This window comes from Bactrocera oleae, chromosome 2 (assembly GCF_042242935.1).
Source record: "Bactrocera oleae isolate idBacOlea1 chromosome 2, idBacOlea1, whole genome shotgun sequence".
NCBI lineage: Eukaryota > Metazoa > Arthropoda > Insecta > Diptera > Tephritidae > Bactrocera > Bactrocera oleae.
The window spans coordinates 60,488,217-60,502,352 of record NC_091536.1 but is presented as its reverse complement, the minus strand read 5'-3'; the positions used below and the strand labels follow the sequence as shown (position 1 = coordinate 60,502,352).

Genomic DNA, 14,136 nt, shown 5'->3' with positions numbered 1-14,136 from the left:
AATGTTATACTTTCAAATCTAGGAGGATCACAGTATTTCTCCACAAGCCTGAGGACATAGAGAAAACTTAGTAAACAATGGAAAATACGAATTTTTAAGAATGCCATTTGGTTTAAAGAATGCACCAAGTATTTTCCCACGAGCTATGGATAATGTATTAAGAGAATTTATTAGAAAATTCTGTTACGTCGATCATATAAAACATATGAATCGAATAATCAACATATTTAAAAAATCAAATATGTAAATATTATTAGAAATGTCAAAATTTTTTGAAAATGAAGTCGAGTTTTCGGAATATATAGTTGCAAAAGACGTAATGAAAACGGATCCGCATAAAGTTGGAGCGATTTGTAACTTTCTATTACCAAAAACAGTACGACAACTTCGAAGATTCATTGGAATGATTGGATATTATAGGAATTGATCAATAGCTAAACCATTAAACAAAAAATTTTAGTAGAAAATGGACATGTATCTCAGCATAAGTAAAAAAAATTGAAGTTTGATTAGAGCAGAACACAATTTTAGCATTTGAAAAATTAAAACAATTACTAACCAATCAAGTAGAATTAACTCTACTAACTCTAAAACCAGGCATATTATTGAATATAATACACTTGAAAATTTAATGACTATTCTAAAATTCTTACAACCAAATCTTGTAACTGCAGTACATTGTACACCTGAAGATTTATATGAGACAAAGGTTAAACTAAAAGAAACATTCACTAACAAATTTTTATTTACAAAAAATTTCCCCGTGGATATAAAAAACAAGGAAGACCAGGGAACAATAATAGAGCAAACGCATAACAGAGCGCACAGGGGTTTTGACTAAAATATTAAACAAATCTCAACTTTTTACTATTGGCCGGAAATGCATAAACAATTTAAAGAATACATTGTGAAATTTGTAATAAAAATAAATATGATAAACATCCCATAAAAATACCTATTGAAGGGGTCCATATATATAAAAAGGAGGGAATACAAATACACATATATAGATATATTTTGTGCACAATCATTAAAATTCATTACATGTATCGGTCGTTATTCAAAGTTTTTGGTTATTAAGCAAATTGAAGATAATATTAATTTAGAAGATAAAGTGTTAGAGATATTACAAAGGTTCCCTAATGTAAAGAGAATAACAATCCAGTGAACCAGGATTTACTACGGTACAATTTAAGTCCCTGATGCAGAGACTTCAGATTGAAATTTATTTCTGCAACCCAAATCATAGCACCACAAATGGTCAGATTGAGAGGGTATATTCAACAATAATTGAAATATCACGATGTATTAAACAAGAATATAATTTAATCAGCTTTCCGAAATCAATGCAATAAAACTATACACACGGTAACTGATAAGAAACCATTCGAAGTCCTATATAATAAGGTCTCTCATGACAATTTACCAGAAAAACTTTTATTAGCACAAACTAAGATGCTAGAAAGACAAAATATAAATAGATTTAACAAAACATATTTATGTGGAGAAGTTATATATGAAAAATTTACAGGGGAGAGAAATACCTAAGCTAAAGCCTAGATACAAGAAACAAGTAATAAAAGAATATTTAGGGAATAAGGTTACAATTAACTACAGAAATAGTATAGTACATAAAGATAATATTAAATCTTGAATTTATATTTTGAGAAAATGAAACCCTTAGTATTTCTTATATTAATTGTTGAAACAATGACGGACATTGTGGACTATACAAGAGAGGATTATGTCTTATTAGAGGACGGAGACGTAGCTTAATATAATGACTATGGCGACAGTTTTCACATTACTAATTTAACTAATTTTAAAGAATTATTAGTAATAAAAAATACAGATATAATAATTTACAAGGGAATAATCAAAATGAGGTAGCATATATTAATGATTTAGATATAGAACCAGAAATTGAACTTATCGAAACTTTATTAGAACAAATACAAAAGAATGATACAAGATATAAAAGAGGGATAAATGAATTAGGGACACTATGGAAGTGGATATCAGGAACATCAGATCATGACGATTTAGTGTTAATAAATAATAAGTTAAACGAACTAACTGAAAATAACAATAAACAATACACAACAAACTCTGAATTTTTTAAAATTATCAGTCAATTGTTAATTACAAATGTAAATGTTCAAATGTCTTTGAACATGCTTATTTTTAGCATCGACAATGCCAAGGGTGCGAGACATATATACAAAAAAAAATCACATAAAATGCATTAATATGCAATACGCATGCATTCTATTCAATAGTCGATAGTAAAAACCCCTTGATTTAAGATAAAAACATGCACATGTTTATATGTACAGATTATACCCAATTAGTTCTAAAAATAAATTTGGGCAATTGCTTGTGTACATCGAAAACAACCCTTTTCACATAACATAAACAATGAGTAACATACATATTCACATACACACATACACATATATTTAGTTAGTTAAGATAGTTTTAAAAATTGTATATAAAGCCTTCAAAAATAAAATAAAAATCAGAATGAATGTATTCTCAGCTCAGTGAAGATGTTTATTTCTCCCCCACCAGCGGTAAGAGTCTAAAGATTCTTCATTGATTTTATACAGTAAACGAAAAGTCACATGTTAAACTTTTAATGAAAAGGAAACTTTAATAACTGAACTACAAAATATGGTTCATACGATATCTATGGCAAAAATAGGAATTTTAAACCCTGCAATTTTACATTTAGATGAGGTAAAAAATATAATTCAAAATGAACACGGACGATTGACTATAACTGATTTAATGAACATTTCTAATTTTAAGGTATTACAAAATAAAGATGTTATTGTTATATATACATATTAAGTATCCAAAAATTATAAAAGAATGCAAATATTATGAAGTAAGAGCAATCATACAAGAAAACGGTAAATTAGTAATTGGAAAAATAATTGGAAAATGCAAAAAAGACTATATATTAATATAAAAAATTGTAAAAAGAAATGATAAACACCTATTGTAAAATTAATAACACAAATACTTGCCTATCAGATATTTTGTCCAGAAAAAGAGAAAAATCAAAGAAAAAAAATAAAGCAATAGATGTAATTAAAGAATGGGCAATATTAGTCTATGGAAATAACACAGTTGATAGCTATGCCATAAACCAAGTTTACCTTGTTACTTTTGAGAATTATACAAATATTATTAATATAATATATGAAAATGTCAATTGCAAAATTTGGAAATATTTAAAGAACAATCATACTAACAATTTTGAAATTATAGAATATATTGAAAAATAAATAAAGAAATAAAACTTAAAAAATTAATTTTTATGGTACATAATTGTAATGTTAATAATGTACATAATTTATAGGATAGTAAAATTTAAAAAATCTTATAAAACTTCCAAAATAAATAAAAAATTAGAATTTCAAGAAAAATCGTATAACGCTATTTTGGATAAAATAAATAACCTATCAAAAAATGATATTGAATCGGGGACGATTCACCTCAGAGGGGGGAGTTCACGGCAGCCTCCACACAGTAGCTTTACGCTAATTGTAAAAAAAACTGTATCTTTGCACTTAGCAATTATACAACCTCTTAATAAGCATCTTTGCTTATTTAAGTAACTGATATTATTTTTCGTTCAGCTAAGACCACCCACAAAATGTAAACAATAGCAAATATAAAACCAATTACTGAATAAGCTAATATTGTAACGACACTCTCTTTATTGTAAGAATTAAGCAAATAAGAAAAATATATAAATAATAGTAAATTTAAATAAAGAGTTCAGTTATCCATCAGGACCACTCTCACTATCTTTTTGATTTCTTCAGCGCGTTCGCGGAAAACCATATATTTTTTTAACACTTCCTAATCGAAGTTAATTTTTATTTATTGATAAGTGATAATATCAAAAACTCTATTCCTCCATATGTACGTACCAGAGAATGCAAATGAACTCCATATTGATGTACATATGTACATACATAAATTATTAATTATGTAACAATTGAAATCAGAATATTAGAAAAAAGTAAAATATATTTTTTCATCATAAAAATCACTTATACTTGCATGACAAAAAATAATTACGCATATGTGAAGTGTCATTTGTATTTTTTGTTCAAAGTATTTCATTTTTCTCTTTATGTTGGTAGATACGTATTTCTGCCAGATAACGTTGTTATAAATTCTCATTTATGTAAAATACCGGCGAATACTACAGAAAATGGTGAACTTCCTGCTCGGAATTTTTCAGTTCTGTTAGTCGTCCTATAGAGCATCATACAAAATTCAATTTGCATCTTCTCGTCCATTTACGTTCTCTGATTCACCTACAAAATGACCCAGCTCCTCCCATGAGTTTTCAAAACAATTGTTAGAAATTAGTGATGACAAATACAAATCGACAGTACCAACGGATTGATCGCTGTATCGAACAGCTTTTGTACAATTGCGCAATCGGTAGATGACTTGATTGAATGTGCATTTTAGCACCGCAGAACATTCATAGCAATGCCTTTAATTTTCAAATTCAAGCGAAACTGCCAGGTGTAGTCACGACATATAAATCAATTGACAATGTTATGAATGAAGATGAGGCAATGAATTATCCAATTGAATTTTTAAACATGCTTTTCACATGACCAACTTTATGTTGCATGTTCCAGAGTCGGTATATCCATTCGTTTGTTTATCCAAATATTTTGGATTAAGTTTTAAAATAGCTTCAGTAAATGAATTTGATATTCCAATTAAATTTTTTTATTATTTCACTTTATAAGTAGCGAAGCACGTACCGGGCCGCTAGTATAGTAATAAAATTAAGGGAGTTTATGATCTTCAAAATATGTTAATATGATACATTTGATTATAATCCATTCCCGATTTCGTCGAACAATGATGTTGAATCCTTTCATTTTTTAATATCCAACACGTGAAGGCATTTAGCCGGCTTTGATCCTTGCAAGTTACAAGAGTATGAAATGCTTGCTTACACCCAAACTTAGCCTTTCCTTACTTGTTTGTTTTATTTATGTATGGGTTTGACTTCTAACATAATTGAGATATTAACTATCCTATCTTTTAAGTCGGATCAAACTGGACACAAAGTTTTACTCAAATCGGTTGAGCAGTTTAGGATTTTGCCAACGACAAAATGTGGCACATAATTTTTATATATATAGATATCTGATTTTATTTGATCTTTTTACTTAAAATCAATCAATCAATAAAACAAATAGTTCATAAACGTAAAGTGTGTATAAGAAATTAGACGCTATCATTTTCAATATTACAAACTAAAACTTGCAAAATAATAGAAGCATACAAAACAAAAGATATCAAAAATAAATAGTATACCTTTGAAAGGCAAACTCATCAATTAATTTATCTGACATTTTTATATTAATGCTGTCTAAATAATAAGAACTAATGTTATATTATTAAAAAAAAAACAAAATTGCAAGTACGTTTATCCATATTTGTATGTGCAAAGGCGAAAAAACTATTCCACTAGCAGTTCGTAGTTTTCTACATCTTTACACATGCTGTTGAATTCGTTCACAAAGGATTCCATTTCAGTATTCATTTTGGCATTACTATGTGCTTCGTGTCGTGTGTTCTTTGGTCCATCTTTCATTTGCTTGAGTTCCTCTTCTTCGGAATCTGAATTGGATTCTTCACTATCTTCAAACATCACGAAATTTTTACGCGTTTTGCGTTTCCTCTTGGCAGGGCGGACATATGTTCGCAGTGTCTTCTGTAAAAGATAGCGATTTGTCTGATGTATAATAATAAAATGAATGCATTTGCGTATGTTAAAATATAACTGTATATATAAAATTTGAATAACAAATTTTAATGCTAATGTAGGAGCTTCATACTACCAATAAAGATGTTCTTTACTCTTTGAGGCCCTGTGAGCTCCAATTGCTTAGCAAAGTATTTTATTAGCAAAATATTTCGTTAGCAAAATTTCATACTATAGCGAATGACACAGCAAGGATTTCATATCAAGAAGTGAAATTCAATATGCATGATCTTCGCTAAAAAATTATACTAATTTCTGTAAAAATAAACCTTAAAATTTAATACCTTTTTGTGGAAAGTAGGTTCAGGTTCATAGTCATTAAAAAAATCTGTTCCCGGTGATTGCATATTACGATCATCATTGTCACACATCGAAACATCATTAAAAGTTTCATTATTTTGTTGCACCTTTGTTTTACCATTATTCAAATTATTAATCATGGTAGAGCAAAGCATTTCATTAATAAGCCGTTGTTTCGGGCCATTATTGCCGAAAACATCATCGGTTTTTGGTGGAACACTATTATTATTATGAGCAGAGATTTTGGGTCGCCATTTTTGTAGATCCTTGAGTTTCGAGTGTAAATTGTGATTAAGCGGCTTTACATTAGTTTTATTTGGCTCTTCATCGCCGTCAGAGTTGTGATCTAAAAATTCTTCAAAACCGAATAAATCTTCTTCATGGTTATTAGCACATTGTGTAACATCACCAGTAACCGTTGTAACTGCTTCTTTAATTACTTCATCATTCACAGTTTTTTTCCATGATGGCAGACTTACAACTTCTATTATATTTATGGCTTTTAGAGGACTTCGCTTTCTAAGTGTACGTCGCGGATTATGCAACTGACGCAAATTGAATATGGAGGCATTCTCGTCGTTATTCGGCACAGTTAAAGCTGTCGGTGGCATATTTTCTACATTCGAATCATTTTTGGACTCTAGCGAGTTCGGCAATTGACCGCTTGGAACACTGTTAGACGTATTTCTTGTTACGTTGGAGCAATTGTCTTTTATAGTTATATTGGAGACAGTACATATTTGTGAGTCATTAGATTTGTTTTTCTTCGGTGTAGGAGGAATATAATCACTGGAAAATGTTGGCAGGCATGACGTATTTTTGGTGAAATTAAATACTGACGGTAGGTGCGAATCATCGTTTATCCTCCAAGGCGAGGGACACACTGGACGATTTTGTGGACTGGGAAATTTAATGGGCGATAAATCGGATGTCGGTAAATCTCTACTTTGACTATTCACGGCCGGAGTACTAACAAATTTACGTGCAACTTCTAGCAGTCGACGTTGCTCAGTAAGCTAAAAGAAAAGCAGGAACATGTTTTTTTAGAGGCAACTAAAAATATTATAGAAAAAAAAATTGTTCATACATTTTTTTTGTAAGTGTTTTCGACTTTCCTTGTTTCTTTCAACAGCACTGAGCGTGCTAATCGGCTAAAGCCTTTATCGCGTATATGTTCATCCGTTCCTGAAATGACATTTGTAAGAATATTCTGTTGTTGCTCGTTATTAACCACAGAATTATCCTCTACAATAAAACCAGGAGGTGCGGGTAATATGGTTCCAACATCATAATTGTCAAATGTTTCTAATAATTTTGATGGCTTATTGTTAACAGTGTTAACTGATTTGTTCCCTTTTTCCTTAGAGGTCTTATTTTTATTAGCTTCTTTTTTTTTTCTTCCAGATATTAAACGTCGTCGTTTTAAAATAGGTCGTCCTGTTCCTTTATGATTAGTTGCCACTCTTACCTTTCCCTCAGATATTAATTTTTTTATTACATCCGCTGCAGGATCTTGGTGCTTTGCAACCTCAGATTCTGAAGTGTCGGATTGGGACAAAAAATCGAATATGTTTTGTGACGTTGTACTTTTTGTTCTTAAGAGTACTTTTTGCTCCGGTGTCCGCTGAAAAAATTTATGGCTTGACTTATAATTTTTTTTTAACTGGACTTGGCTAGATGTGTCGCGCCCCTCTTCGGAATCATCATTGGAACAAATTACTTGCTCTATTAAATCAGAGTTATTAATTAAATTTTTTGAAGACCTTACCCCTGTAATATGGAATTGCGGAAATATTAGCATTAAAATAATTGATGTTCTAGATTATTACCTTTGGAGTTGGAATGTGGCAAATTTTCTTTATGTTTAGTAAAACGAGAAATGTTACGGTTTTTCATAGAATTGTGGTTTATTGTGGTCCGGTCACTTGAAGACTTCGATAGACTAAGCTTATTTAAACTTTTACGAAGATGCGGAGTAAGTACAACATTTGCTATAATTATGTTTTCTTTGGCGGTTTGAATTTTTGATGGCATTATTCCATTCGGTTTTACATTGTGTTTTGGAAAAGTACCAGACTCTTTGCAAGTCTTCTCATGAATACTTTTCTTCATTGTAGTTCTGGTTTTCATCTCTTCGTCGTTTCTGGAAACTTTCGTTTTTTGAACTAAAAAAAAATTAAGGTTTTCACTTTTATTGTAACTATATTTTTATAAGAGACATACCAATTTCTCGCTCAAGGTTTTCTATTTGATGTGTTACTACGTTAATTCTTTTTACCCTAACTCTTAATGGCTTACAACCTATAAATGAATAAAATATTTTATATATAATATATATATATCAACTGCTACATCTACAATATATCAAAACCTTTTGGCAAACTATTTATTACTGGCTCAGTTAAGTTTTGACGTTCACAACATTTCAGATTAGCTGCCTTTTTAAAAGCTGTAGGTATTTGCAATTGCTTTTTGGAAGCCGAATTAGATAAGCATTGTTCCTGCAATGCCACATTATTCAGACTGAACGGGGGAAATATTTTGGAGTATTTATCAACGGGCAGTCGTTTTAACTTTACAACAAAGTTTCTGCATTCTAAAAGTTGATAGATAGAAATACATGCAAATATTAAGAAGTTTAATAGATCTTAAATATATATTCAAACCTTGATCATTCTGCATTGGATGTACAATAGCTGGTGGGTTTTGAGTACTGAGAAGGTTTGGTGTCGTCAATAATGCGTGGTTTCTATTGTTACACTAACTCTTATGTGGGTTTTGTCTATATATCTTTGCTAAAAACCCGGGTTCTTGAAAATATTTTTACACACTCTACATGCTAGCAATTGCTTCAATACAACGATTTTATTCATTCAAGGCTCCCAAAGAATTATATGTAGTCAAATGATTTTTGTTTTTTTGTAATTGGTAGTCAAATCTGCGATAAAAATATATTATATGCACAAACCGTGTATACGATATTAAAATAGAGCTAAACAAAATTTAAGTTTCCAGGATCAACAAACTTAATACGTATTATTTTCGCTTCTTCTTGGTAAATCCAATTGTACAAATATTCGCTGTTTTTGTTCATACCCAAAGCTGTATTACGAACTAGTGTTGCCATATCTATCTCAACTATAAAAATGTCTTCAGTATGTTACTTTTACCAGAGAATGTAAAAAGTAGAGAAGGTCCAACTACGGACCAGCGTGTGAATTGTCAAACCTAACAAAATACGATGAGCGTGTTTCACCACAGCTAGCTCGGAAGGAGAAATTTTAACAGTGACATGTGAACATAGCAGCAAATTATGCTCAGAAGTTTGCATAGATATTTTCAGTACCCCTCTCAAAAGTGATGAAACACGCTCATCGTTTTTAGTTCCCCTGCGAAAAGTGAAATATTTTGATAAAGGCCGCACTTTGAACCTTCTCTATAATCTACATTCTCTGCGCCTATATCACATTATATATTTGTATATAATATAAGTTCTCTGCCAAGAACACAAAGCGTGTCACCCGAGCAAGTGTGTCCCTTCGTCTTTCCTCGTAATTTCTCGCCCACAATAAACCGGCTTGGGACAGAGAACGTATGATATACGTTCTCTGCTTGGGATACAAAAGAATCTGTGTATGAACTGTCACTTGCTAGCAATTCAGATTTTTAGCAATCTTTAATTGCCTGTCGAGATGTTCAGTAACTGTAATAAAAGGTTCATTTCATAACTGGTAGTAGCTGCTAGCTATCAGGAAGAACATGAATGCACGTTATTGTCATAATGATCAAAATAACGATGAGTATTATCTGTTTCTTGTACCTGTGCTCTCTTCTGCTGGTTTTTTGGATTAAGAAATGCTTTTCCAGCAGAAACTGGCTAGCTAGTGATAGCAGTAATAAAACAAACGTATTTCAGTAAATCATTTGAAAAATAAATTCTAATGGCTGAATCTGCAAAATTATGATAAAAAATATTCGCACATATATCCACCTCACATTTAGAGCTTTCGAGATATTTGTATTTAAAGTTCAAAAATTGTAACAGTAATGCACTCTATTTCACAATGTTTAACACACAAAGTAAAATAGTGATTATTGAACTTAAAAAAACAAATATCTCGAAAACTATAAGTCTGAGGCGGGTATATGTGTATACATCTTATAATCCTGAGGATCTTCTCTATTCGTCCGTACTATCAAATTGCGGCGCCAAAGAAGCCGCTCATTCACATAAAACGTTTGCTTCGCTTCAGACATCTGCTTTGACAGAAAAGTTCGAAGTATGCTTTATCGTTCCCTGCATGGAAATTAAAGCGTTCATTCTGACATCCCTTTGCAGAGAACTTAGCAAATTGTATTTTTTATTCAAAGTATTTCATTTTTATCTTTATGTTGGTAGATACGTATTTCTGCCAGAGAACGTAGATATAAATTCTCATTTCTGTTAAATAGGAGCGAATACCACAGAAAATGGTAAATTTCCTGCTCGGAATTTTTCAGCTCTATTAGCCGTCCAATCGAGCATCATCGAAAATTCAATTTTCACCTTTTTGTTCTTCTAAGTTCTCTGGTTAAAGTATAAATTGTCAAGCAAAGCGAGGAAAGTTGTTTGTTGTTGAATTTTGTAGAAGTTCACTGGCATGCACCTATTTCGATTATATATATATATAAGTATACCATATATATACGACTATAACTGTACCGCATACTTTGTATAGACTTTTGAAAGAACAACTTCTCTTTAAATAGAACATTAATATTTCTGTATTAAAGGTGAGAACACATTTTTTTTAGAAGTTTGCTAGGAAATTCTTTGGAGACATAAGCTGTGAATAACTAAACAAAGAAATTAAACAAACTGGCATCCTTGTTGATATAACGCCATTTGTAAAACATAATACTTACACATTAAAGCAGTTTCGAGTACCAAATAAATTATTTTGTGATTTGCCAAGAATGACAAGTATTGGGGATCTTTTCACAAAATATAATTGTACAAATTGCCAGGACGATATCTCCGGTATTCGTGTACATTGTGCAGAATGTGAAAATTTTGATTTATGTCTTCAGGTGAGTAATTAATTTATATGGAATGTATTCATTGTACTCGTTGAGAATTCGGAAGCGTTCGTTCGTCGAAAGTAGCGAATGACTTGAGCATCCTCTTCGGTATTTCTCATATGACATTTCCATTCTACATATTCCATGGATTGGAAGATTTACAAAAAACAGCTGAAAATGTTTATAATATGAAATTTGGTTCGTAGTGTTTTGCCTCCGGGGCGGAGATTGGCACACATCAAAATAATCATGCTTATCAATTTATGGATACCGGCACCGCAATATTGTCTGTATTTCGAGGCAAGGGCGCTTGGACTGCAAGAGAAGAAATACGACTACTTGATGCTATAGAACAATATGGATTTGGAAATTGGGAAGATATAAGTAAACACATTGAGACGAAGTCAGCAGAGGACGCCAAAGAAGAATATGTGAAACGATTCGTTAATGGCGCAATTGGTCTTCACACTTGGACACCTGCCCAATCACAACGACCCTTGTTAGTTGATCACACTTCTGAGGACAGTGGACCTTTGGGCGCCACAGCTTTACAACGCCTGCCTCCTTTGGACATTACGAATGAAGAAGCTGCTCAGTTAGGTTATATGCCAAATCGGGATGGGTTTGAACGTGAATATGATCCCACAGCTGAACAGTTAATATCGACAATGTCGCTCAGCACAGAAGACACCGAAGCTGATTATTTATTAAAATTGGCTCACGTCGACATGTATACACGTCGTTTACGTGAACGAGTACGACGTAAAAGGCTGGTTCGTGATTATCAACTTGTAGCTAACTTCTTTCGCAATCGTAATTATGCACAACATCCAGGCATGACACGTGAGCAAAAAGAGTTCCGTGACCGTTTTCGTGTCTTTGCTCAATTTTACACATCAAATGAGTACGAGCGACTACTGATGTCCCTCGAACGGGAAAAAGAGTTGCGTATACGTTTGGCTGAGCTATGTCGCTATAGATTCAACGGATTAACTAAAATTGACGAGTGTCGACACTTTGAACAACATGCAGCTATGTCTTTGAATCGTTCCACTGGGCCCTATGGTCATGGAAAAACTGTAAGTCCTTGCTTAAATCTAGGATTAAATTGCATTTACTGCTAATATAAAGGAGTAAAAATTGATATTTTACTATTACACAATATACGAGGACTTGTTGTCATGACGTTATAGTATGCATATGTATGTATATACAAGTATTATTTGCATGTGATAAATAAGATAATTAAGATGATATTTACATATAATGTGTATGTATGTACATCTATTTAAATGTAGTTGGTAGTACTTTTTTCATTTTATATATATACATATGTAGTTATCGCTTAAACTGACAATACACGAAAGATTGAATATCGTGTCGTATTTAGAAGAATTCTAACGACTTGCCTTGAAACATATGCTAGTTTAGCTAGGCTCATTATATTCCATTCCATTTTCACGATATTCAGTTTGCGTGTATTATCGGCACACCAAGCGGCGAACGTTTGAACGGATGTATAAGACAATGTTTAACCACAGGACAACACGCACCTCAGCATTGGAAGTCGTCGGCAGCTAGGCTCTTCCTTACACTCTCCACAACACAGCAGCAGAAAACCGTAAGCCGTAACCATTACACTTCATATATTAATGAAAAAAGCTTTGTTAATAATCATATGATTTCTATATGTATATATAAATATTTCACAGCGAGCTGTCAAACGGAGGCGAGGCAAATCTAAATTCAATCGCGTCAAGAAACACGCTCCACACCGGCGACCTGACCTCCTCCGGCGCATTATTGCACAACAGAAATTACTTGGATAGCTGTCGGGAATCGTCGGTTCATACGACGATATCGCAAGCGGGGATGATAGTGGGAGCGGGCACGATGACTACAACCAAGTTAACGAACGGAAATCTACAGTCATTGATACCAATTCAGCAGTATACGACGACGATGGGAATAAAAAATCAACAAACACCACAATTACAAATAAACGACGTCGCCGTAAGCGGAAAACAACATCTACAACAACTGCTGTTGCAAGAAAATAATAATTTTGACGTTAAGACACTTCCAATGAGTAGTATTTTGCGTGCACAGTTAGATGAATTAAAGCACTTGCAACAACCGTTGGGCACCGATTTATTATCTACAAATGAACAGCAATTTTGTAAAGACTTCAACCTTCCTCCTACGACATATTTATCCCTAAAGACTTGTTTGCTTAGCGGCGCTCCCATTGTTAATCATTTGTCACCCGTTGAAAACTCTCTAAGAAAGTACTTTATAAAAGTAGGTTGGCTAAGTCATTAGACTCACTGAGGTTATGATATTTGTACGCGCATATGTGTGATTTGTTAACAAACTAATGGAAACTCAACTATTTCTGCTTAAGCCGCCAGCTAATATCACGCATCAACAACATAAGGTGACAAGGTGTTTATATTAAAGTAATTTATAATTGGTATAATTCATAATCAAATTATATATATAACATTAGATACATAAATTTCACATATATTTGAAGATCTATGAAAACTCAATATATAATATTTATTTAGCTTAAAATTTAGCAATAATTAGCAATTATCTAAATGCTTACTTGTATCAAGTCTTCATTTTTGGTTTTCTGTAACCATGTTTTTCTAAGAATGGTTAATCCCTAAGAAACGGCCTAGTTTTAAAATGTCAAAATCATTTATGTAATGGTATAAAATTTATTTATTCTTACATGCAGTAGTTCGCTGTTCGTTTAGTGTGAATATAAAAATAGACATATACTATTAGAATTTAGATCTGAAAATAAATTATAATATGAAATTTATGCTATATACATAATGACTTTCTAATAAGCGATAATATCCGTCACAGGGGCTTAATCTTAAAAAGTAAATGGCCAAATTCCAACGGAATGTAGTTGTTTGCAGGCTACGTAATAAGGAAAATATATG

The 14,136-nt window shown here is 32.1% G+C and overlaps 2 protein-coding genes and 2 long non-coding RNA genes across 6 annotated transcripts; 2 read left to right on the top strand and 2 right to left on the bottom strand.

The window, feature by feature from the left end:
• Window positions 1-2,508: 2,508 nt before the first annotated feature.
• Window positions 2,509-3,344, top strand: LOC138855717 (uncharacterized). The gene is made up of 2 exons (XR_011394790.1): window positions 2,509-2,739; window positions 2,812-3,344. It is a non-coding gene; the product is annotated as an uncharacterized lncRNA (long non-coding RNA).
• Window positions 3,345-3,696: 352 nt separating this feature from the next.
• Window positions 3,697-9,205, bottom strand: dmt (dalmatian). The gene is made up of 7 exons (XM_036378468.2): window positions 8,782-9,205; window positions 8,487-8,711; window positions 8,339-8,416; window positions 7,945-8,280; window positions 7,203-7,885; window positions 6,100-7,131; window positions 3,697-5,764 (listed from the first exon to the last, which is right to left on the bottom strand). Exons 1-7 carry the CDS (start codon window positions 8,795-8,797, stop codon window positions 5,510-5,512), a joined length of 2,625 nt encoding a protein of 874 aa, XP_036234361.2. The 5' UTR covers window positions 8,798-9,205; the 3' UTR covers window positions 3,697-5,509.
• A 1,230-nt stretch (window positions 9,206-10,435) lies between these two features.
• On the bottom strand, window positions 10,436-11,161 carry LOC118683894 (uncharacterized). Of its 2 annotated transcripts, XR_004979709.2 has the most exons (3): window positions 11,021-11,161; window positions 10,825-10,951; window positions 10,436-10,761 (listed from the first exon to the last, which is right to left on the bottom strand). It is a non-coding gene; the product is annotated as an uncharacterized lncRNA (long non-coding RNA). The 2 variants fall into 2 exon arrangements; XR_004979708.2 differs by having other exon boundaries at window positions 10,436-10,951.
• On the top strand, window positions 10,972-14,023 carry Ada2b (Transcriptional adapter 2B). Of its 2 annotated transcripts, none has more exons than XM_014236544.3 (4): window positions 10,972-11,185; window positions 11,383-12,255; window positions 12,648-12,797; window positions 12,889-13,155. In XM_014236544.3, the coding sequence occupies exons 1-4, from the start codon at window positions 11,072-11,074 to the stop codon at window positions 13,003-13,005; spliced, it is 1,254 nt and encodes a 417-aa protein (XP_014092019.1). In that variant the 5' UTR covers window positions 10,972-11,071; the 3' UTR covers window positions 13,006-13,155. The 2 variants fall into 2 exon arrangements, with proteins under 2 accessions (XP_014092019.1, XP_036234266.1); XM_036378373.2 differs by having other exon boundaries at window positions 10,977-11,185; window positions 12,718-12,797; window positions 12,889-14,023.
• Window positions 14,024-14,136: the final 113 nt, after the last annotated feature.